Genomic DNA, 26119 nt, shown 5'->3' with positions numbered 1-26119 from the left:
TGTTCAAGCTCATTCCAAATCAGATTGTAATTTCCAATATCATATATTGTTGGGAGATTTTAAGGAAGAGATTTTCACGTTTTTTAAAAGATTTTTTTCTCAGTTTATTCTTAGCTAATTTTAGCCTCTGGCTTTTCAAAGTGATGTACTGTATTTGGAAGTACAAACACCACATGCTAGCATAACCTCATTATTTTTATGACACTGAAGCATGATAGTGGAGGCCCTTAAAATGAGTCAAAGGTGCTCTTCAGTCTAGCTCCAAATCCACTTTATCACTCTGGATTAAGCCCAGCTCTTCTCTCGCAACTGGGGATATAATTATGACTATAAGTAGGCAAGATAAAATGCATTACAAAAACAGTTTTCTCATGCACATTAGGAAAACAAATAAAACAAGGCTAATTAGCTTTTTTTTTTCCGCTTCTTTTACAAAATTCTATATATCAGGGAACTTGGGGTATTTGACTTACAGGTTCAGTGACCTTCCCAACATCGGTGAGGATCATGGATTTACTTTGGCTCAGCCTGCTGTGGTGGCTGTTGGCATTTTTGATTCTCATTTGCACAGCTCCAGCGCCTTGGCGGGTGGGATGCAGTGTTTCCACAGAGGTATCAGAATTTGTAGACTTCTGCATATTACAATGTTATCCTGAGGAAATATAAAAGCATTATATTATTCTAAGTATATGCTTTTCCATGAAAAACTCCTGGTGGAGTGCATATCCCTACACATCATTAAAGTACAAAAATGAAATAAAGTCTCCGCCTCTTTGAGTGATGAAGAAGAAGGTAGTTACTCTGTAGTGCTTTTATCAATTGGACCTCTGTATTCCGACGGTACTGTATACGTGCCAGAGGATTTCAATTCATAGATAGCACACTCAAATTCTGTGTAGTTTCTTAATTCGGTTAAGGAACTCCTAATGGCAATATGATATGGTCTCCCTTCTATAGAAATGATATTGCCAACTAAGCATCTTCCGGGTGTATGCTCGTTTCATTCAGAACGTCTTTGATCGATCACCCACCCTATCCCAAACCACCTCCAGACACTACCACCAGCAACCTTTTTTGGTGAACAAAAACCTCTGTGAATAAGGTCAAACTTAAGTGTGTAAAATTGGAGGAAAGCAAGCTGGTCCCATTGACTATCAAATATGTCGGCTTGGCCTCATTAGCATGGTGCAGGGTCCCAGTCCCCACCCCCACTTGCCATATCCACAGGGAAACATTAAAATTCCTTTGTCCACTGCCATCTGCCAACTGAACTAGATTTAGTCGCTTAGTTGGACATAATATTTATGAAGACTATGAAGAAAGAGAAAATCAGCACATCAACACTATTTATTTATTTACATTTATTTTAATGGAAGGAGTCTGATTCAGGTAGGAAAATCCAGTGTGGGCAAATTTTAAAGGAGCGGCTGTGAGAAAACAATAATTCAGGAAAAGAAAACAAAGGGAATAAATTGGGTGGGTGGACCAGGAGGGCTTTTAGTTGCTTCCCAAATCCATAATCCTTTTCAGCTGCTCCTCCCCACCAGTTCCTCAAATGAATACATCTACTCTTTTTAAATAGGATATTTGCAATGCAAATATAGCTTCAAAGCTTCTAGAAACAGACCCTCTTCTAGCCTGAGTGTCCTCTCTATGTCTCACCTATATAGACATTTCATAGCTAGCCTAGGCACGTGGGTACAACATTAGAAAAAATTGTCACCCGTCAGTTATAGAGGCCAATATAATCCAAAAGAAGGATTATATTTTAAGGAGCCAACTGTTTTGGTACCTCTACTTGATTGGACAGACAACGGGGCTAGAATCACGGTAATGTTCAAGTTGAGTGGACACTAAAAGGATTAGAAAAGAATAAAAGCATTTTAACGGGAGGAAAAGTGTCTCCTCATAATTGAAGCCAGTTAGGCAATTGAGTGATATTGAGTGAGAAAAGAAGTTAATATTTATTGAGTATTTACTATGTGCCAGGCAATGAGCTGGTTTAATCCTTATAAAGTTCCTATGATATTGACCTTAAACTCATATTTTTGTAGTGGAGAAAAATGAGGATCAGAGTGACTAACAATTTTCTTAAGGACACTGGGCAGAAAGAAGTGAAGGAGTATTTATTTTATCCACCCCCCAGCCCCCCACAAAAAAAGACCCAGATGTCCATCAACAGATGAATAGATAAATTCTAGTTTATCTACACAATGAAATATTGCTCAACAATAAAAATGAATGGGTTACTAACGCATGCAACCACATGGATGAACTGTAAATTCATTATGCAGAGTAAAAGAAATCAAGCCCCCCAGCAAAAAAGTACTCATTGAGTACTTACGATTTCACTTATATAATAGTTTTGAAAATGCAAACTAACATAAAATGAGAGAAAAGAGATCAGTGATTGCCTAGGGACAGGGTGGGCTCTGGATACAAGGAACCTTTTGGGGGTGATGGATTTGTTTGTTATCTTGGTTGTGGTGATGGTTTAACAGCAGTATACATATATTAAAAATGATCAAATTGTACACTTTAAACACTTGCGCTTTATTGTACTTCAGTTATATCTAACAAAGCTGTTTACAGGACAGTTTTATCAAGAATTCCTTAACTAATTTATTTTGCTACTTATTTTATTTTAATTAATTTTGAATATATTCATTTTCATAATCATACATGAGTGATATATTTTAAAAACTTATCTAATTGAGAATAAGAGAGCTCTTTTGACAACATTTGAAATAAAAATTTGAATAAAAGAAGGAAATCTTATCCCTGCTATTCCACAGCAATATGATGACAGCTACATTAATAAGAAGGACTTTAAAATGTATCAAATCTGACCACTATTGTATACATAAGGGATCTTACCTCTATATCTAACTAGAATAAGATAGAGAGGGATTTTATATATAAATGTGTTTTAAAAAGTAAATGCAATCACATGCAGATGATATAAATAGTTATTTCTCCATGTACCCCAGTACAGGATAATACATTTTTGGTTTAATTCTGTGTATTATTTATTATTGAGGCCTTCAATTTTTCTTAGCCAAGAGACATTATTTCAAAATAAGGCAAATCTCTGGATTTTTTATATTTATAAAGACACTACTAATAAAAGCATGAGTTTTTTTCAGAGTATATTTCAGTGGATGAAGTAAGGATGAATGAAAGAATGAGAATCTAGGTACCGTGATTGTAATGGAGGCCTTGGATTCATTATAGTCAGACTGGTTGCATAAAAAGAGCCTATGATGACTTCTAGTGCAGCACTGTCTCTAATGGCCACCTTTGTGACCTTGAACAAGTCCATGGACCTCTGTTTCATCACTGGAAAGAATTGATAGTGAGGGGGCATGGGCAACTAAAAGGACTGCTATGAGCTGTAGGGTCCTTTTCACTTCTGATACTGCTGTGTAAAAGTCTGGGAGCTCAAGAAGTATTACTGCAGATTTACAGAGCTCAGTAGTTTTAGGTAGTTTTAGCAACAATGTAAATGCTTTGGTATGATCTGATGCCCAAGGATGTGAGTGAGGGTTGAGGGGATCTATGATTAAACATATAAATCTTTTCTAAAAAATTTGGGTTCTCCTTGGAGTACATTCAAGGCTTGATCTTCCAAATTATTCATTAGATTCAAACTCTAAGGTGTTGTGTTTGTAATACTGGTAAGAGAAATACTCGGGCTAAAGCCACTCTCTTCTGACCAAGAGCATGAAGCCACTGTATTTACACAGCCCCACCAGGTGCCGTTTATAGGGCATGTTGTTTCTCATACTCTGAACAAATTTCAGCGTCAAATCAACATTTGCATTCTTGTATTGATTTGACAATTAACCCATAATCTGCCTGGTGATGGGTTACTGTCAAAAGGCTGGATTAATTTAAAAAGCCTCTTATCTGGCTTTCCCATCTGTTTTCTAGAGCACAGTCTACAGAAAAGAATTTCAAAATCTTCCTCCTTCAGATCTTTCTTTTAAGCTGATCTCTTCCCCTACCAACATTAATGTTATTTTTCTCACTCCTCTAGCCATCACTTCCTTTCCCAACTGACCTCATCTTCACTTTTTATTGATACTCTATTTATTGCACTCAATTTTTTCTCTTTATTCATCTTCTTTTGTATTTTGTTCTACAATGGCATTCACTTGATACTATTCATAGTTATTCTCATGTTTGCAAATATTTGGTGGTTTCTGATTTTGCAGAGCACCACGTTGCTCTGAGAAGAATACAGAAAACGACACAAACCTCTTCCTAACGTTTACTGAGACTTTCCTGAGTGGCAAGGAGGCTCCATTAGAGGCTGGAGATACTCTTTTTTGTGTTTTTGGTTTTTGTTTGTTTGTTTCAACCAAGTGTTTTACAGTAGTTTGGTGAGTTTGATAAAGAAATAAATCAACAATTAAATCAGAATAGAGTGGTGCCCAGGTGGGGAGAGAAGCAATGACATCAGACCACAGTGGAACTGGGAGGTGTGGAGAGAGAAAGTCCACAAAAGATCAGCTGATGCTGGAGCTAAGTCAGGGCAGGTTGGGCATTTCGGGCAAAGGGCTCAGCAGTGCAGAGGTATGCAAATAACTGTGAAATTATAGAGTAGATACTGAAATATGTCATGAAGAAAAACTATAGTACCAAGGAAATTCAAGGAAAAGGTAAGCGTTGGGTTTCATGAAGAAAATGGCATTTAGCCTCGGTGTGGGTGAGTTTGATCATCTTTCTATCCTCTTATCGGGCTGAAGGGTTAACTGAGAGCCTAATCCCTTCTAAGCCAACCAATGCTGTAAAAGGCTGGTATTCTAGACACTCTGAGGGAGAGAATTTGGGAAGAGGACTTTCCTTGGCATAATACACAAATGTCTTGTATTGATGAGTTGAGTGCAAAACAGAAGGAAGCAGGACGCCCTCACCCCAAGCAGGAACTGAGGAAGGAGGGAGGACAGAGGAGGAAGGAAATCTAATGGCCAGAAATGACAGCTGTGTTGGTGGCTGTGAAACTTCTAACTGCTGTACTTGTGGGTTCAGAGATGATTTATTCTTATTCATCCTGTTAGAAACCTCTCATAGCAGGTGGATAAGGCCATTTTAGGCCAATTTTGCAAGTTGTATTTGGACCCCACTTACAGTTCATTCTCTTTACACTCCAACTTTCCCATTTTCCCCTCACCTGCATCCTAATACTCATTTTTTCCTCTACAGTGCACACTATGATCCTTTTCACATTTTGGCTGCCAAAGCCCCCCACTGCAGCACCTACTTAGGCCCCATCTCATCTACAGGGTCAACATATCTGAAATTCCATCATCCATTCTTCCTTACTTACATCTTTTTACTTACATCCACCTGCTCAGTGAATCACTTAGATGTATATATGGGAGAGGAATGATTAAACTAATTAACACACTGTCATAAATGATTAGTCAGACTTCCCATGAACTCTCAGGGAATCATTTACCTGAATCTCATACTGGAAACTCTTCCGGCTATGTAGGAAAATATCTTACAGTAGAAAACTTTTGATTACTCTACTTTGTGTGTGATCTTAAGTAAATGTAGAGGCAGGTAGCATTTGTGACTAGGGATAGGATATTAGCATTGCATTCTAGTAAAGGGTGCCTCTTGGAGTTGTGGGACGTGATGGCCCTGCCATGGTGCTCTAGTTTTTGAGTCTTTATGAAAGAAGGTTCTAGGGGAACAAACTCCAATATAAAGCCTTCCCAACCCTGAGTCAAAAGAAACCCTCAAGGGTTTCTGCGCTCCCAATGCAGGGGGCCTGGGTTCGATCCCTGGTCAGGGAACTAGATCCCACATGCCTCAACTAAAGATCCTGCATACTGCAACTAAAAGATCTCCCATGCCGCAACTAAGACCCAGGCAGCTAAATACATAAATAAATATTTTAAAAAAAAGAGAGAAACCCTCAAACCCCAGGGTCCATCATAACTTGCTCTCAGCATCAGGGAGTGAATATAATTCCAGGAACATAAGTATCAATTTCAGAATATACTCAGAAAGGCAATGAAGAGCTCTAATCTGTGAGTCTTTCTGAGTTATTGTTCCAAGAATATACACAGGGTTTTGAAATCATATTCTGTTGTTCCACCTGTATTTTCATTTCTCATTGACCCTTAACTTTCTAGATTTCATAGAGGACTTCGTAAAATCAATAATATTTTTCTATGCTTATTTCTATGCAACTTCGTAACATCAAACATTTTGTTAACTATAAGTCATATTAAGTTTAAGTTTCATGTGATCTACATGCTTATTCAGTATTTCTCTTGTTCTTTCTATAACATATCATCTAATCATCATCATCATCATCACTGTTACCAAATTCTATTAGAAAAAACATTGATGATGTATGCATTTATATTCTTACAGGTGGCACTAACCAGTAAGAATGGCAGGAGGACTAGATGCCCATGCTTGGAGAGAGAATGTGAGAAAAGAAAGGGCTAGGTTAAATAACAAAATAGCATGGTAAAGCTATTCAACTCATATTCCTCTTCCACAGAGGAAGATCCAATCAAACTGAAAAGGGCAGAACAAATGTTAAGTAGGAATTGATACAACATATATTACAAAAGGCAAATATTCTTTATATAGAGGGTTCTTACATATATTGGTAAGAAATATAATAGGTACTTGCAAAGGGCTTTGTGTATATGTATTACTTCTCAGATAGCCCATATTTTGCAGATGAAGAAATGAAGGCTTGAGGTCATGGCTTACTCAAGGTCATGTAGCTACAAAGTGGTGAGGTCAGACTTTAAACCCAGGCAGTAGGAATGCAGAACGTGTCTGGGGAGCCACTTCTCTGTACTATCTCCCCATGAAAAAGTCCCAATAGAAAAAAGTAGTACTTAAATAGGCAAATCACAAAAGAATAAATGCCAATGGACAGTAAATATTAGCCTTGCTAGAATTAAAAATGTATATTAAAGCAAGAGTTGAGATGGCACTTTTTTTCCCTCATAAAACTAACAAAGATTCAGGGAAATTGGGACTCTAATGCTGCTGGTGAGAGGTGAATAGATGCTGTCTGTGGCAATCAATACCAGAAGCCTTAAACATTGCCTTTTGACTTTAAAATTCTACCTGGAAATGTATGCTTCAGAAACCATCATGAATGTATACAAAGTCTTAAAAGCTGTTAAAAATGATGTTGGTTAATATTAAATAAGAAAGCGTTCATATCTTAAGTAAAAATATAGGACGATATGTACAATATGATTTGTGTAAAAATATATTTATGCATTAAAAATATTGGAAATATATATTAAAAAAAAGGAGAATGACTAATAACAACACATTCGTTCATTTTGCATGTGTTTAAAATATCCATTTGATTTTTACAAAACTCTCCAAATAAATATCCCTGAGTTAGAAATTGAAATGTAAATCACTTAAGACTGGCTTCACAATTTCTGTAGACTTCCTGGTTTTGTATGTACCAAGAGAAGAGCAAGAATAGCTTGTGATGTTACACTAGTTCCACTTTCAATACTGTTTTAAAAACAGGAAACAGAGATGAGAATGCACTTCATAAGAGCCACACAAACTTTGGCTCTGCTCAACAGACTTGGCTCAGTGATATTCTGGGCCTGATTCTCCCACTCACACTGCAAATACCCAAATAGGAATGAATGTGATATTTCATCTAATCATAAATTTCAAAGCTGCTCTGTCAATTATTTGTTGCACTCTGTTAATTACACTAAGGCTCAGCAGCTTGCCCTTTTGAGGTAGAAAGTGTATTTTTGATATCTCTTTCCCATCAGCAACATTAAAATAAAAATATATTAAGAATTATTTGAGTTTGTAGAAACTGAATAGGCACTATGATATTATCTACATGCTACAGAGCAGAGAAAATTGAAGTTCAAGGATACAGACTCTTCCCCAAGGTGCCACAACCTGTTCAAAGTAGTCCCAGGGCAGAGCTCAAGTCCTGCATCTCCAAACATCCTTGCTTTAGTCATAGACCCCCAAGTCAAGTGGCAACTGTGTCTGGAAAAACAAGGTAACAAGAATTCCAAAGGAAATCTGACAGAGATCAGGTAGATAAAATGATCAAAGTACATCCATATTAAGTATAGATCATGTAAGTCTTTCTATTTAATCATTTATAAATGTCCCTCTGCTTTCTGACAAAACAATAGAGACTGAATAAATGTTTGCAGAATATAGAAATGGAAAACAAATATAGAACCTAGTTAATGCCAGAGTACATAGCTTAGGAGAGCATTACCAATAGGAATGCCTTTGACCTAATTTAGTTCTTATTTTAAAAAGAATATGTATAACTTGCTCTGGCCAGTGGTTCTAAGGGCCAATGAACTATGGATATTTCATAAGTTAGAGGCTGCAAAGAAGCAATGCTTTTCATGCCTTTTGAGGCCAACATTAAAGTATATTTGGAAAATCATACAAAATTTTAAAAAATATGAACAATACCATATTTTCGTTTCAGATAACCCTTTTCTTTATTTCTTATTTTTAAAAAATGACCACATTTTTGACCATCCTGCAATTTAGCAGGGCTCTGTTCTAACAATAGAGAACATCTCCCTGGAGTTTCAGCTTTCTTCAGGTGCTTAACATTTTTTTCTCTGAATAGAAGGACTCTCTTGCCTGACATGGATTCCCACTAAAGACTTTGTGAGGAGAACTGTCTCAGAGATAAGCACTGAGTGTGCCCCAGTGTTTTCCCATTCCATGGTCTTAGCCTGGGTTTTCACTGTGTGGCAGTGAGCTGTCTGGTCACCACCAAGGTCCTCTCTGCCTTAACACACAGGAACCCTCTGTGGCAATATGACCCAATTCCCTTTCCGGAATGTGTAAGAAGAGTTGTTTCTCCAGGCCTAGTAAGAGTGTGTGGAAACTCCACAGATGAATATGATATCTCTGAGAAACTCATTTCTGTCCCCTGGAAAGGTCTTCTACTGATCTGTGGTAGAGCACGGTCTGTTTGTTCCCCTGTGGAAATGACTTGTGGTAGTGGTAGCTCCAGTAATGTGTGGCACAACCTCCGTGCTACACTTGCCTGACAGGTCAGTAATTAACTTGCATTGCAATTGTTTGCCGTCTCCACCAGAGCATCCATTTACCAAAATAACATTTTAATTTCACTTTCCTCCCGGTTCACTCTCCTCTTCTTTCCCTGTGGCTTCTACATCTCTATTAAGTCTAATTTCCCAGACCACTTTCAGAAGCAGAGAGAGTGCAATAAAATTCAGTTTCAAAAATGTCAAATATAATGAGAAAGGACGATCATAGTAAAGGAATTTGACCATAGCTACCCCATTGGGTAACACTGTCTTTGACTTTGGCAGGTATTATATATAGGAAATGTGATAATAAGGCTTTGCATTTAGTTAACATATATCAGTAAATCTGGGTGATAGACTGCATTTACTGACAAAGTCTGGCAGATCATCTGCATGGATAAATTGTAATACAGTTATTGTCATTGCATATGGGCATCCTAAATGGTAAAAATGACAAGTAAAATATAAAATATGTTTTAAGTAGAATAAGACTGAACAAAACTGTGTGGTAGGCCACCTTGGTATCTTGTTGCTACCTCTCATCCCCTGGGCACCTTAGCCCATTAGTCTCCATCCTATTGGGAGCAAAGCAACTGATTTTATATTTCAAATACTTATTGAGCCTCTACCCTGAGAAACAGACTTGCTAGGTTTCACAGTTTCTACAAAAATTGTTAAGAATTCTAGGGTAGAGTTAGACATAAGCATGCTTGCTTACAATGAAGTCTGATAAGAGTACAATGGAGAATGGGACTGAGGGCAATTTCCAGGTGAAGGTGACATTGAACTTGATGTTGTATGATAAATAGGATCCAAAAGGCAGAGACGGGATATCAAGAGCAGTGCAAGCTGAGATCACAAGATTTAAGGAAAAGCAAAGTGAACATTCACAACAAATGACAGAGTGGGGGTGGCTAGTTGGGAAACCTAGGGAGAGATAGTTGATTAGGGCTGGATTAGGAGAAACTTGCAGCTCTGTTAAAAAAAAGTGGGCTCTTGGGACTTCTCTGGTGGTGCAGTGGTTATGAATCTGCCTGCCAGTGCAGGGGACACGGGTTTGATCCCTGGTCCAGAGGTCATGGTCTCCATGAGGGAGATCCCTCATGCTGTGGAGCAACTAAGCCCGTGCTCCACAACTACTGAGCCTGCACTCTAGAGCCCGTGAGCCACAACTACTGAGCCTGTGCTCTAGGGACCGTGTGCTGCAACTACTGAGCCCACGTGCTGCAACTACTGAAGTCCGCATGCCTAGAGCCCGTGCTCCTCAACAAGAGAAGCCACCACAATGAGAAGCCCGTGCACCACATGAAGAGTAGCCCCCACTCACCGCAGCTAGAGAGAAAGCCCATGTGCAACAAGAAAGACCCAATGCAGCCAAAAAATAAAATAAATAAATAAAAAATAGAAAAATAAAATAAATAAATTCTAAAATAAAATCTTAAAAAAAAAGTGGGCTCTTATAGATCCCTGGAAACATTGATGACTTTGTTTAAGGCATAATCCCTTTCCAAAAGACTTGTTGGAAAGGACCCGGAAGAATGGATCTCCAGCCACTGAGGCTGCACAATGAACAGTAGCATTCTCATGGGATGCTTCCTAATTAACTTTAAATCAGAATAAATATCACAGCATCTATTTGTAAACACTAATCTTATGAAAAGAGCACCCCATGACCTGGGGGAAAAACTTCAGGAACCCCACTTTGAACTTCCAGGTGCATGTTTAATGCTTCTGCTTACCAATCAAATGAACAGAAAGGTAAAGGTTTCACCGGAATGACAAAATGAAGCATTTAAGGAAGGGAGGTCTAAGGGTACAATTACATCTTATTAAGGGCATGAAAGAAAATAGTTAAGATTAGTGAAACTGCTTCTGAATTTCCCTCTGGTGATCAGGTAAGCAGTAAAAAATAGAAAAGCAAATAGGAACAAAATGCCTGCGTTATTGTAATTACGTTCAGGCGGCATAAGAAATTTTATGAAATGGCAATCTCCTTAGATACACAGGAGAACCGTAAGGGGCATAAGTAGTGCTGTCTTTTCTCTGTTTCCTCTGTCAGTTTTGAACTAATCTAGCAAGAAATGCTGAGCCATTTTCCGCCTCTTGCGTACAAGTATCAATTAAGGGAAAACAGGGTGACTATCTTAGGGCACTGGATGATGAAATGTCACTTAAGGAGAAAACATCAGCTGTAGAAGAAGTTGTTCGGCAGCAACAGAATTAAAAAACACTGGCAAAACAAGCAGTGTCACCCTCTGGGACAGGGCTCATTCTCTGATCTTTGTTGGAAGAGTATCAAGTGGACAAATATACATTCAACCTGCGATTGCTTGTTTCCTCAAATTTCATGTTCTATAGTATTTATTTCCTAAAGGACATGACTCAGTTGCAAAGCCCTTTTATCAAGTAGATTAAATCTAATCACACATTGATTGCAGTACACCAGGCTCCCTCTATCTCCATCTTGGCCTGCCCAAGTTAAAACATGAGGAAGCTGCATATTGCATAGTGTTTGACAGTAATTAACGGGAGTCAGTAATTGACAGTAGGAAAATGTGGAAGACATTTGTTTTATTTAGCAAATCTGTTATTGTATCCAATTATTCTTTCCCTAATGCTCATGTCTTCAAACTCTGAATTGACTGAATTGGATTTCAGTGCCAAAGGGACCTGTCTGAGAATGGGACAGTAATATAGTCCACTGTTGTGACAATGACAGCACCATTAAGATAAAACATTTCAGCATATCTTTTTAAATGCATTTAAAAATTGGTTTCTCTCTTGCTCAATTATATATGCATAAAATACATTTTAAATAGTTTTTGTGTTTATGTGTGTGTATGTATATGACTGTGTTTGCATATAAAGTTCAATGAATTGTCACAAACTGAATGCACAGTCCTGTAACCACACCCAAACCAAGAAACTCAACATCATCAGCACTCCAGAAGCCCTCTGAAGCTCCCTTCTGGTCACTATCCACCTCACCCCACCAAGGATAATCAACATTCTGTCTTCTTAGTTTTGCCTACTTTTGATCTTTATATAAAAGGAAACCTAGAGTATATACTTTTTAATTGCTGGGCTTATTTCACTCAAATTTTCATTTGTGTAGCTGATTGCTGTGTGATATTCTTTGGAAGGACCTGTGCAAAACTTTTGCTAATTCTTCTATTAGCGTGTTTGTCCTTTTCTTACTGATTTGTAGGAGTTGTTTTTATATTCTGGATACAAGTTTCTTTTTAATATATATGTTGCAATAATGATCCTTTTTTTCATTTGTAGGTTCCTTTTTACTCTCCTACTGTAATATGTTCATTAGTAGAGGTTCTTAGCTTTAATATATCCAATTTATCATTTATCTCCTTTTACGATTAGTGCTTTTTTTGTCCTCTTAAGAAATTCTTGCCTAATCCAAGGCTACAAAGACTATTCATATATTTTCCTCTAAAAAGTTTTGTTATTTAAACTTTTTTTTTAAAGATTTATTTATTTATTTTATATTTATTTTTGGCTGCATTGGGTCTTTGTTGCTGTGCGTGGGCATTCTCTAGTTGTGGCGAGCGGGGGCTACTCTTCGTTGCGGTGCGCAGGCTTCTCATTGCGGTGGCTTCTCTTGTTGCGGAGCACAGGCTCTAGGTGCGTGGGATTCAGTAGATGCAGCATGTGGGCTCAATAGTTGTGGCTCGCAGGCTTTAGAAAGCAGGCTCAGTAGTTGTGGTGCAGGGGCTTAGTTACTCCGCGGCATGTGGGATCTTCCCAGACCAGGGCTCGAACGCGTGTCCCCTGCATTGGCAGGCGGATTCTTAACCACTGCGCCATCAGGGAAGTCCCTAAAGTTTTTTCTAGAACTGTGATCCTTCTGGAAATAACTGTTGTGTTTGGTGTGAGGCAGGATAATGCTCTTTCTATATAAATAATTCATATGTGTGTGTGTGTGTGTGTGTGTGTGTGTGTGTGTGTGTATTTTTTTTTTAATTAGAAGGACTTGTCATCTCTCGTAATTTATCTAGGTGAAAAAGGACCATGATCTGGCCCTCCATCTGAAGTGAACAGATGCTGGAGAGCTTTCCTATCCACAAATATTGACAGTAGGTGCAGTTGTGTCTAATAATTACATAAATATCTGGTTACAGTCTTGGTAAACACTGGCAACTGGGTATCCAAGTTGAATAGAAAGATTTATCTAACAGGTGGGAAGAAACAACCATTCTGAGAGGAGCAATACTCAGAAGTTCAGATTTGCAGATTGTTATCAGCTAGGAGGTTTGTTACTGTCAGAGTTCTGAACACTGGGTATTTGTTCAGAGCTAGCTCAGTTACCCACATGGGAGACTCTCAGTAGAGAGGTGGGACTTTCATCCTAGCAAGAGAATGAGGCAATGAATGACCAGGTTTCCAATAGAGGAAGTTGTGGTCAGGGACGAAACAAATGCCTAATGAGGAAGGACTCGCTGAGGCACTGGGACTTGTAAATAAGCGGGCAACACACTTGATTTGTGTATCACAAGTGCAGACTAAAAGCCATAATCACTTGTTATAATTTATTATTGAACTCACAGGACTCCATTTCACCGGAATTAGTTAAAAATCACCTGCATTAAGCTAAGATTTCTCCTGGGAGTTAGGGTCACAAATAACTCAACTTCAGTTGAAAATGAAAAGGTATCTCTAGAAGTGAGGAAGAAGACAGCTATAGAGCAATGATTCTCAAGGGTCAGTGTGAGTAGCTTCATAAACATGCAGATTTAACTGCACCTTCCCAAGATATTTCCATTCAGCAAGACTGAGGAGGAGCCTGAGAAAGGACATGTTTGGCCATCACCCTTGGTGATTCAAATGCACACTGAACTTTGATGAGAAACAAGTCTATAGAATTATATAAAGTTATTTTTTATTTCATATCTGCATTGTCCTAAAAATGTTACCAATTACTACAGTGTCTTATTTTTAAAGCCCATTGGTACTAGGTTCATATTTGTTAATATTTTTGCTCTAATTAAGTTTTCTGGAAGTAAACCTCACTTTGGAATATGTTGGTGATTTGGGGGAGTGGTGTGGATCACAGTTGAGAACAGTGAGGAGAGAAGTGAATAGGTAGCTAAGTAGGTAGTATATAAATTGACACACAGACACATAGGTAAGTGAAAGTAATACTATCAGTATCCTATTTGAGATTAATTAAAATATGATGTTTAGCTATCCAGAACATACATCCAGTCCTAACTATTGCTGCAAAATGAATTATTTTACATAAATGAAAAACCCAGTAGTATCATACCACAAACGATCTAGGTCTATTGCAGAACTTTCAGCAAGTTGTTTTTTTTTTGTTTGTTTGTTTTTTTAATGTTTATATCATGAACATAGTAAGTGTGAGTAAAACAATGTCAGTTTGAACACTTGGAAAACTGTTCTCTTGCTTGTTAAATATTAAAGGGTGTTCAGTGTGAGAACAAAACAGATTCCACAAAATATTGTTGTTTTCAAATTTAATCTGAAATTTTGTGGAAGTGAGGCTTTTTCTCATGAAGCCAAGAATGTCAAAATAGCAAAAAATATATATATTTAACAGTCCACATTATTTAAATTAAAAGTTTCTGACTGAGTTTTTCAATCCTAGTCTTTGAAGATACTTCAATATGCTCTGTATATTATACATCTTAAAATGTGTCCTTTCTAGACTGGTTAACTAAAGGCTCTTATGATGCTATAGTCTCTTGAAGAGCTTCAGCTGTATTACTAGGAACCTCAACCCAGGATTTGTTTGGGGGATATTTTCCCACTTAAATAAGTCCTGTTTTGCTTCTCTTTCCTCAAAGTAGAGTTCAGAGGCCTCTCCCCAGGAGGTAGGAGGTAGAGGAGATGGTTATATGCATTATCGAAGTAGGTTCCAGTTAATTGAGTGTTACTGTAATTTGAAGTAATGTAGCTAAATTTCTATCTTAATTTAGGCTCCTCATAAAGCAAACTATAGGATTTTGGCTTGGACACATTGAAGTAAAAAAGGAATTCATAAATATTAGAGTTTTTATGTCTATCAGGATTACCTTTCTAATTAAAAAATTATTGAACAGTAATTCTTTTTCTGTCTGTCCTCCCATATCATTTATATCCATTGTCATGACTACTTCTGGAACTTAGAGATAATCACCTATTAATAGATAACACATATGATAAAATGGGTTATACAACCACACTTGGGCTACATTTCCTCATTCTATGCACTGTGAATTTCACACATGTATGTGTGTGTATGCATGTGTGCACATATGTTTAAATTGTTGTTACTATTATTATCACCACTTAAGACATACAAAACTCTCTTTTATTTCCCCTACAACAATTCATCCTTTACAAGTGTAGATGCTCTGGTCTGTATCCAGTATCTTGTGATTTTGTGAAAATTAGGGAAACTAAGGATTACTATATTTGCTATTATTTAGAAAAGTTAACCTTTTGGAGACATATCTTAATGTTTAAAAAAATGCTTTGAAGAGGGTTGGTAGCAGAAAAGTTTGTTCTTCCAAGTAAGGAAACTAAGCCTAGTCGTGAAAGGCAGATAAACAAAACAAGGACCTAAATGAAAAAGTTACAGATAAATGGAGGTTTTTCATAAAGTAATGTGCTAGTCAGTCTCTAAACACTTATTAGGATTTGTGTGTAATAGAAGTTAGTTGGAGGATTCTAGTTCTAATCATTACACCCTGCTCCTGTTTTCTTAGGAACAGCTATAAATTCAAGAAGAGGTGGAAAACCGGCAGACTGCCAACCAAATTCAACCCACAGACATATGTTGTTGGGCCTGAACAATGTTTTGGAGTGTTTTGAATCAGTTTCCAATTGAAACATGAGAATTTTTACTTTTAAAAAAAAAGTATATCTGTGTGTCTTCTCTCGAAAAATGATGAGATGTGAAAAACTGGTCAAGGTATGCATGGTAACTGTCAGGTGGATGTGGGCAGCTTCAGCATCTTGTAAATAGGACAAGTTCTCTGTGATTCAGACTTTCTCTCCCTTCCCCCTTGATTTGCATAGAAAACTTGACTGATCTGGGAATATCCGTGACTGTGACCCCAGGTGTCAATCACCTCTAGGAGTTTTACTCCTCTGATTTGAGGGTTGAGCAGAGTTTCTGCTGCATATTAAATTAATATCATTTTCAATATCTTATTATTTTAAAATCCAAGGTGGTAGGAATGAAAATGGAGAACAAAACCAAGAGACTGAATTTGTACTTCTGCTTTAGAAAGAGGTTCACTGGAGATTAACATTATTTCATTTATTTGTACAAGTTTTTCAACATGATCTGAAATTACCAAGAGTAGGATATTGTGCTGTGCTCTTTGCTATTGCTAAGCAAGTTCCCATTTCCCCCTCTCTGCTCTGACCTCCTTTACTGTTCCTATTATATTTTGGCAGATAATCATATCCTGACTTCTTTTGTTCTCTGTTATCTATTTGAGTTGCATGTCCCTTCTGCGAAATTGACTGTGGGATCCTTAAAGTCAGACGCTGTATTTTTTCAGTGTTGTTGCTCTGCATTGTACCAAGAACATTATAGATATTTGGTGCCTGTCTGAAATCCTCTGCCTCTAATTCTGCCAGTACTGTGAGCATTTCCGACAAGTTCAGGTTTGCCACCATATTAGAATGGTCCTGATTCTCAGTCCCAAGTGTTACTGGATTCTTATGCTTCTTTCCTACTTCTCCACATCAAAAGCTGCCAAATGGACCTGGGATACAGTGCATGATGGTTAGGGGAAGTCAGAACATCCACTGCATCTCAACTTGCCCCCATCCCTGACTCAAGACATACTCTCTACCCATCTGCCATACTGACTAGTCTCTGGTTTTCCTTTCAAGCTGATTTCCCACCCTGAAACTATGGCCCACTTGTTAATCCACTTTCTTAGAGCCAGACTTCTAACCTAAAGCCCTGTGGCCTGTAGGATGCAGCTAATTCTCCAGGGACAGCACCACAGCCACTTATCTCCCGAGCATTCTGTCAGTCACTTCCCACTGCCACACCTCGCTGTCATTTAATGGATATCCTAATACCAAGTGCTTTCAGGATTAGGACTGAGATTGGTGTATTCGGTCAACCTCCATACATGGAATCCTGAGCAGGTTTCCTCAGGGGGAAAACAAAACAGAATAAAAACAGAAACAGACTTTGTTAACTGGATAAGCACCTTGGACATCCCAACATCTTATTTTTTCCCTCAGAATCATTTTGCTAGGACCCCCATGCCTCATGAACAATCTGCATTAATACTTTATAACCCTAGGCAAAAATTAGGTATAATATAAAAGTGGGTGAAAAGAATTCTACTTTTTTTTCTCTCTCCTGGTTTCTGTAGTTCTTCTTTGCTTCATTTTAAGTCCAAGAGTCAGTGGCTGCCTTTCACTTTTTAAACTGCTCTGTGTGATGAATATTAATTCTTCAAAATTAAAGAGTATTTTTGGTTAGGACACATCTTGAGCTGCTCAGAGGAAAATTTCCATATCAACCAAAAATTGGTAAACAAACAAGAAAAGAGTGAGTCTTCTTCCTTCTCCTCCACACAGCTGTATTGAGGAAATGAAACTAATAGCAAGAAATTGCTTTTGATGAGTTCCAAATCCTATCATAATACTTAGAATTGAAATAAATCAAAATTATCCTGGCATGATTTTTATATCATAATGAAGGGGAGAATAGTCATCATTTGATTCAAGACAACCTGATAAAACAATTCCTACTATAACTACTATTCACGCTACATTTAACCCTTCTAAAACAATATTGTGTGACACAAACTAGGCAAAGTTCTTTACATACATTCTTTTTTTATCTTGTGAGGAAACTCCTCGTTTTATAGATAAGGAAACTCAGGCTCAGAGAGATTAAGTAACTTGTACAATATAACATATACAATACCTAGCAAGTGGTGGAGCCCAAGATTGAACTTTGTTTTTTCTGACTTCCCAGGCAGTGCTCTTAATATCTTTACTATCTCTCACACCGGTCAGAATGGCCATCAAAAAATCTACAAACAATAAATACTGGTGAGGGTGTGGAGAAAAGGGAACCCTTCTACACTGTTGGTGGGAATGTAAATTGGTACAGCCACTATGGAGAACAGTATGGAGGGTCCTTAAAAAACTAAAAATAGTGCTACCATATGACCCAGCAATCCCACTCCTGGGCATATATCCAGAGAAAACCATAATTCAAAAGGATGCATGCACCCCTTTTGATGTTCACTGCAGCACTATTTACAATAGCCAGGACATGAAAGCAACCTAAACGTCCGTCAAAGAGAAATGGATAAAGAAGATGTGGTACATATACATAATGGAATATTACTCAGCCATAAAAAGGAACGAAATTGTGCCATTTGCAGAGACATGGATGACCTAGAGACTGTCATATAGAGTGAAGTAAGTCAGGAGAAAAAACAAATATCGTATAATATCACTTATATGTGGAATCTAGAAAAATGGTACAGATCAACTTATTTGCAAAGGAGAAATAAAGTCACAGATGTAGAGAACAAACTTATGGTTACCAAAGGAGGAAGGGAGGGGTGGGACAAATTGGGAGATTGGGATTGACATATATACACTACTACTTATAAAATAGACAACTAATGAGAACGTACTGTATAGCACAGGGAACTCTACTCACTGATCTGTGGTGACCTAAATGGGAAGGAAATCTAAAAAAGAGTGGATATATGTATACATATAACTGATTCACTTTGCTGTACAGCAGAAACTAATACAACATTGTAAAGCAACTATATTCCAAATTAAAAAAAAATCTTCACTATCTTCACAAGAAATAAAAAAGTTCTAGGCCAGAATTTGGGAGAAATATGTTCTCAGCATGTCCTCAAACACTTCTATTTCTCCAAGCTTCCTTGTCTTCTACAAAATCTTCTGCTTTTACCACTAGCTTGCTAGAATAATCACATAAAATAATTATGCAAAATCACGTTTAAAACTCTAAATAGAATATAACTAGGTCATAGAAATTCTTACTTGTGTTAATTAACTTGAACCCAACCACCACCATGAAGACACAAAATAAATCTTAAATATGCAAAATAAAGAGGTAAGAGAAATAGGAGTATGAAAGTAAATAAGACCCCTTTGCCATAGTCTAGACAAGACTTAATGGATATCCAAATTAGTAACTATGACAATAAGTGAACACAGAGAGAAGGAAATGGATGCCCCTAACAATGACAGTTGCTTGGATGTATGGACAGGAGTCCTTGGAGATACCAAGCTCACTTACTTAAGTGATTTGAACAACAGAGATAGCTTAACTGAAGCTGGAAAGAGAATGGGGATTCTGTGGGGACATTATAGGTTTAACATGAGACATATTCAGTTTGAACTGCTGATGGGACATCATGGAAGAGGTTATCAAGTGACAATTGGAACTAGGAACAATATTGGGAGAGAGACCAAAGCCAAAGATAAAAAATTAAGGATCATACTGATTAAATTTAAATCATAAGAGTGGATAAGAATGTCAAAGTAGTCTTGTGAGAAGAGGAAATGGCCTAAAGCTGTGCCATCCACTAGAAATAATTTGCCACACAAATAATTTAAAATTTTCTGGTAGCCATACTAGATGAGTAAAATGAAATAAGTGATTATATTAAAATAATGTATTTAATAATATATTTTATTTAACCTACTATGTCCAAATTTTATAATTTTAGCATATAATCAATGTAAAAATATTAAGGAGATATTTTACCACTTTTTAATTTGTACTGTCTTCAAAAACTGGTGTTTATTTTACACTCAGTTTAAACTAGCCACATTTCAAGTGCTAAATAGCCATCTGTAGCTAGTTTCTACCATAATGGACAGCATGATTCTAAGAAGGAATCGTGAATCTAAGGGCAGAAGGGAGACATAGGATCCAGAGAAGACAGAAGAAGTGAAATAGAAAAGGTACCTATAGTATGACAAAAACTAAGGCAAAAATGTTTTCTTCCTCACATATTTTATAACCTCTCTACATAAGGATATATGTATATAGTGAAAAAGCAACATGTTTTCCACAGATGGCATAGTTTTAGATATCAAACATAGCAGGATCCTTCTAGACCCTTTCAGACTATAGGGCCTCATGAATGAAGTCCAGTATCACTTAACTGCTGACACCTAACAGTATTAGAAATTATAGCATGGCATAGTGAAAATAACACAGATTTTGCATTACCCAGATCTGCCTACAAATCATAACCCACCTACCAAACAGCATTATAAATTTGGGCACTTACCCACTTAACCTAAGCTTCCTTATCTTTAAAATGGAGATACTAACTCTCTTACATGATTTTTGTGGGATTCAAATACTATTAGGTATGCAAAACACCTGATACATAATTCACATTGAATAAATCATATCTCTGATGATTATTATTAACAATGCCACTCTAATAATTTATATTAATGAATGTCTCATGCTACTGTAAGCATCTAGAGAAGAAGGGGATATTGTTTGTTTGGGGTAACACCATGGTACCTACCACAGTGTTGGAGACACCACTGGGGTAATCAACACTCATTTTTCCTCCTACATTATACTTCCTTTAAGAGAACCATCAAGGTATAAATAGAGGCTAAGATTACTTGATTTCCCTAATAAGATGAATATGGGCTTCATTGCTCAGTTTCTATCCCTTAAAATTCTAATATGAAATTAACTGAAGTGGAAAGATAAATTAAAAAAAAAAATTTCCCCCGACTCAGCACTTAACTTCCTGAGCATTCTACCTTTCCTAGCTATTTTAAAAAGAAATCTCGTTTTGACTCTAAGCTTGTCATTACATCAGCAGAGACTAAAACAAAAAGTTCTCTAAGTGTTTAGGAAATGAATCTAAAGTAAACAAAACTATTCAATTTTAATACCCTGGTTTTAGAAAAACAGCTTAAAATTTAAATGCTTAGAAGTAGCTGGTGTTCTCTATCAGTTTATGCAATATGTTTTCAGAAGGAGGGTTATTTGTTTTGAGTTTCAAAAAAGTGCCACAGTATATAATGGATCCAGCATTCCAATCCAACCTTTCATCACTGCCAGGTTGCTCAAAATGAACCCATAAAGCGTCATTTGTTTGAAATACGTTTCTACCTTCTCTTCCCCTAAACTTATCTTATTTTTTAGACCCAAGAGAAGTCACAAATCTCCAGAAAGCCTTCCCTGACTCTACAGCCCACAGTCAGCTTTTATATTATTTGTTCTTTCACTAATCAAATATTTATTGAGTGTTTATTATATGCCTACCATTGTTCTAGGTTCTAGGAATTCAGTAGTAAAAAGGCAAACAAGGTCAGTACTCTCATGGACCATTCAGTTGAGGGTAAAGATAGCCACTAAACAATGTAATAATGATTCCTCATATCCAAAATGCTATTTAAGCAAACAAAAGCAGAGTAATTAGATAGAGGGCCTGACAAATCATGGAAAAAGACTGAATTAATTTAAAGTATAATAGAAAATCATTTGGAATGTTTTAGTTGGAGAATTGTATGATTTAAGTCTTAAGAAAGTCACTCTGGCTACTCTTTGGAGAATGATTATCATGTAAAAATTAGAATCAGGGAGATGAGTCAGAGGACTCTGCAGTAACAGCGGTAGAGGTGGTAAGAAGTGATTAAATTTGGGATATTTTGATACACATTTACCCCTTGCTTAATGTCTAATTCATTCCTGCTAAGAGAAAATCAGTTAAATAAAAGCTCAAGATACCCAATCAACATTTATAAATATAAAAATGCATGAATAGATTTTAAAAATGGGTTTATGTAAGTAGTAACAACAATTTGAAAAAAACTTACATAAAATATAAAAAGTGTATTTATTAAATTTCCTTTTTTTCTGTATCTTTTACTTCACCAACATTTTCAATGTTTATGAAACTTACAGTTTTCTTGCTGTCAGAGCACACTTAATGATAAATTACAGCAAAAAAAAAAAAAAAAAAAAACAATTTTAGGGCCAACAAACCTGACTGGATGTTCTACAAGTTGCTACTTCTTCAACCTTCTTGAGTTAATTCAAAAATGTTCAAATCAGCACTGTTCCATATATTTTGTATGATTCTTCTCTAACGTGAAACTAGAAAGTGAATTAGTAAGCGTGGTTTATCTAAAATTGTGATGTCATCTAAATGTCACATATTGTAGTATATTCATTTAGCAGGTTTTTTGAGGAAAATTCATTATACCAAGAAACAAAAAATAAAAAGAGCCATTAGTATGAAAAAAAAAAGATATAACTTTTCAAGAGCCATCATTGAGAAAAGTAAACAGGATTATGGGAGGTAAGTCAATTTTGCAGGCTCTGCTTATTGCTGATTAATTGGATGTGGTTTGGGGTAGGGAGTATGAGAGAAAGAGTGGAATTGGGGGTAATTCTTAATTTATTATCTTGAACAGAGAGATGAATGATGGTGCCATTAAATGAGATAAATGAAAATAGGAGAGAAGCAGGTTGGGTAAGTGGGGAGTAAACAAGAGCTTAGTTTTGAACATAACCATTTTGATGTCTCTTGAAACATTCAACTGGAGATGATAGGTAGGCGACTGCATTTACAGTTTTAGTGTTAAAAAATAAAACGTTTTGGTCTTGAGGTCTAAATAGAATATAGATAGTGGTTAAGAATCTGCCTGCCAATGCAGGGGACACGAGTTTGATCCCTGGTCCGGGAAGATCCCACATGCTGCGGAGCAACTAAGCCCATCCTCCACAATTACTGAGCCTGCGCTCTAGAGCCCGTGAGCCACAGCTACTGAAGCCCGCACGCCTAGAGCCCGTGCTCCGCAACAAGAGAAACCACCACAATGAGAAGCCCGCGCACCGCAACGAAGAGTAGCCTCCGCTCACCGCAACTACAGAAAGCCCGTGCGCAGCAACAAAGACCCAACGCAGCCAAAAATAAATGAAAAATTAAAAAAAAAAAAAAAAAAAAGAATATAGATAGTATTTAAAATCCTGGCACTAAATAATATCACCTAGGAATAAACTAAGAAGACGATAGCTAGGGGCAGAAAGGTAGAAATCTGAAGTACAGAACATTTTAACATTTAGAGGGTTGGATAATGAGGAAGAGTTAGCAAAGGGACAGAGAAGGAGCATCCAAATAGTTTGGAGAAAAACTGGGAGAATGAAATATCATAGAAGTTTAGTGAAGACAGAGTTTCAAGAGAGAAGGAATGTTCACTTGCATCAAATGCAACTCAGATATGGATAATGTGAAAATACATAAATAGCCATTGGATTTGGTAAAATGAAACCATTGGGACTGACATAGCATGTTCTCTAATATTTCTAAGGCCTTGCATTTATACTTATAAATTTATATTTAAATTCTTGTATTTGTGCACTAAGCTACCTAAGATGGTTTCACTGGCTAGTTAGCACACTGAGTCTCTGTATCCCCAATAATTCTTAGCATAACACAGTGTACTTAGTTGGAGCTCAAAATTATTTATGGAATAATAAATATGGAATTTATGGAATTGAATAGGGCTGATGCCCATTGAAAGAGAAAAATCAACTTTAAAATTCACAGTTGTACTGTATGTTTTTGATGAGGCCAATTTTTAAAATAAGATAGTCTGCCTATTCTTTGGCATCCTCTAAATACTCCCTCTCATCAAATGGGCTTTCCTACCATTTCGAAGAAGATAGAATCCATGAAGCAAGTATTCCCTCACCTTCCTCTCCTCATTTCATCTCATCTGTATCCAGTTCATCTACATGACACTCATTAAAAGGCTCTTCCTTCTGTTTCAGGTTAATTTATCTACTTGAGCTAGTGATTACACCCATCTGTCCTAGTATCCTCTGAGACCTTGTTGGATGTCCGGATATATTTTCTTTTTTTTTTCTTTATTTTCATTCCTTTTCTCTTTTCCTTCACTTCAGTGTTCATGTTTCATCCTTTTTTAGCTACTGCTTATTTCAAGCTTTATAAAAAGAGTATTTTACATATGCTAGCCCTGATTCCTTATTTCCTTTAACATCTCATTCTAGGCTTGAACTTAACTAACGCTTTTGGTCCTTAATTATGCAGTTGAGAAAGGATACATTCTGTTATTAGGAAAAACAAATAGACCTTTAATCTTTTAAAAGCAAGCTCAACCTCAATCATAATAACAGAAATATTACATAAAACTATGTCAGGATACATTTTTCTACAGACTGGCAAAACCTGAAATGTTTGGTAACACAATCTGTTAGAAAACCTATGGAGCTTCCACCAGCCCTCTCATTAAGTGCTGATGGAAATTCAAAAAGTTACAACTAACATGAAGGATAGTTTGGCAATAACTATCAAAATTATTTTATCTCTTGGCTTATAAATAGTTTTAATAAATGAAATTTCTGGGATTTCATTCCATAGATATATTTTCAAATGTATACAATTATATTAAAACATTCTTTGTATTAGCAAAAAATTGAAAACACCCATGACTCTTTTAGACTGGTTAGATTAAGTACGATATATCCACACAGTGGAATACTGTACAACTATAAACAAAGAGAGAGAGAGAGAGAGAATTAGACAGTTTCTTATTTTTATAATTAAAATATCTCTAAGATATTACTGAAAGAAAAAAAAAGTGGAGAGGTGTATATAGTGAACTCCCTTTAATATAATAAAGAAATATATACACACACGTGTGTATATACATACATGCTTTTGCATAAAGAAACTATGAAGGATTTAAAAAAAAAACTATGAAAAGTGGTTGCCTGTTGGGTTAAGGTGGGAGTAAACAGAGGTATATAGAAATAGGAATGTTAGAAAGACTTTCACTAAAATATTTATATTTAGGTTTTGTTTGTTTTCAAACCATTTCACTGTATCACTTATTCTCAAATTAAAAACAACACAACAAAGCTCCACAATATGAAAAAAAATCATTATAACCACAGCCTATATAAGAACCTCGAGGCACCTGGGGAGGTGCGCCAGTGACTTGTCTTAAAGGAATACCTCCCTTCACAGACGACCACCATTTCTCCAAACCACCCTAAGGAGTATGTCACCAACAGTGACGTATATACAAGAAGTAAATAAATCCTGATGCTAGATAGCCCACCCAGATGCAGAACGTGGCCATCCAGCTCCATTTCCCCTGCTCAACAACCCTGTTGGTACTTACAGCCCTTAGTTATGATCTGCTCAGCAGGTTTACCCTATTAGAATCTCAAACCGTCTGCCCCGACCTCCTGCTAGTATACTTGCAGCTAACAACAGGAGACAACTCACTCCGCCTGGGAAATTCTCTGATACTCCATGTTTTTGTCCCCTGACACATTCCCTTCCTGTCTCTTGGAATGTTTCTCATCTCCCCAGTCCTAGCTTTCTCTGGATACTATCACAGTAACCCACCCCCCACGCCTTATCTACGCGGACACATTCCAAGAGCCACGATGGATACTGAAACCGCAGATAGCACCGACTCCTATATAGACTTTTTCCCTATACATACATACCTATGGGAAAGTTTAATTTATAAATTAGGCACAGTAAAAGATTAACAACAACTAATAATTAAATAGAACAATTATAACAATATACCGTAATAAAAGTTATGTAAATGTGGTCTCTCTCACACACACACGATATCTTATTGTACAAATTCAATGCCTTTTTCATCTTAATTAAGCACTTACCACACACACTGCGGCCATAACTTTTGCAGTTCGAGGTGCAACAACAAAACGAACAGAGATTTATTCTTCCTTCTTCACAATTTCACGGATAGAAAATTCAGGTTCGTCCGTACAGTAGATGTGAGCAACCTCGGCCTACAAATTTTTTTTCTGGCGCCCTAACGCTTAGAGGAAGCACTGCAAGGCTGTGCGTTGGCGGGTCCGATTGAGCGGAAGCACTACTCGCGCGTTGGAGCCACTATTAAGCGAATTAAGGGGGACGCAAACACCAGCACCGCGATACCTCAAACTCGCGAGAGCTTCGATATGATAAGCAGGAGGGCGGCTCAGTGCCTCACGGGGGAAATGGTGGCCTCGC

General features: G+C 37.0%; 1 protein-coding gene across 3 annotated transcripts in view; it reads right to left on the bottom strand.

The window, feature by feature from the left end:
* Positions 1-26119, bottom strand: part of ARHGAP15 (Rho GTPase activating protein 15) — a 618973-nt gene that overhangs the window by 580987 nt on the left and 11867 nt on the right. For 2 of the 3 annotated variants that reach the window (XM_082465104.1, XM_082465103.1), the window contains exon 1: positions 474-1570. In XM_082465104.1, the coding sequence (XP_082321230.1) occupies positions 474-638 (165 nt within the window). In that variant the 5' untranslated portion in view covers positions 639-1570. Of the gene's footprint in view, positions 1-473; positions 1571-26119 lie in introns of those variants that run through there. The other variant, XM_082465102.1, reaches the window with a different exon arrangement.

The sequence above is a fragment of the Balaenoptera physalus genome, assembly GCF_965194825.1.
Source record: "Balaenoptera physalus genome assembly, chromosome: 6".
In the NCBI taxonomy this organism is placed as follows: Eukaryota; Metazoa; Chordata; class Mammalia; order Artiodactyla; family Balaenopteridae; genus Balaenoptera; species Balaenoptera physalus.
Note: the sequence above shows the minus strand (reverse complement) of the source record. Positions and strands in the feature narration are given on the sequence as shown.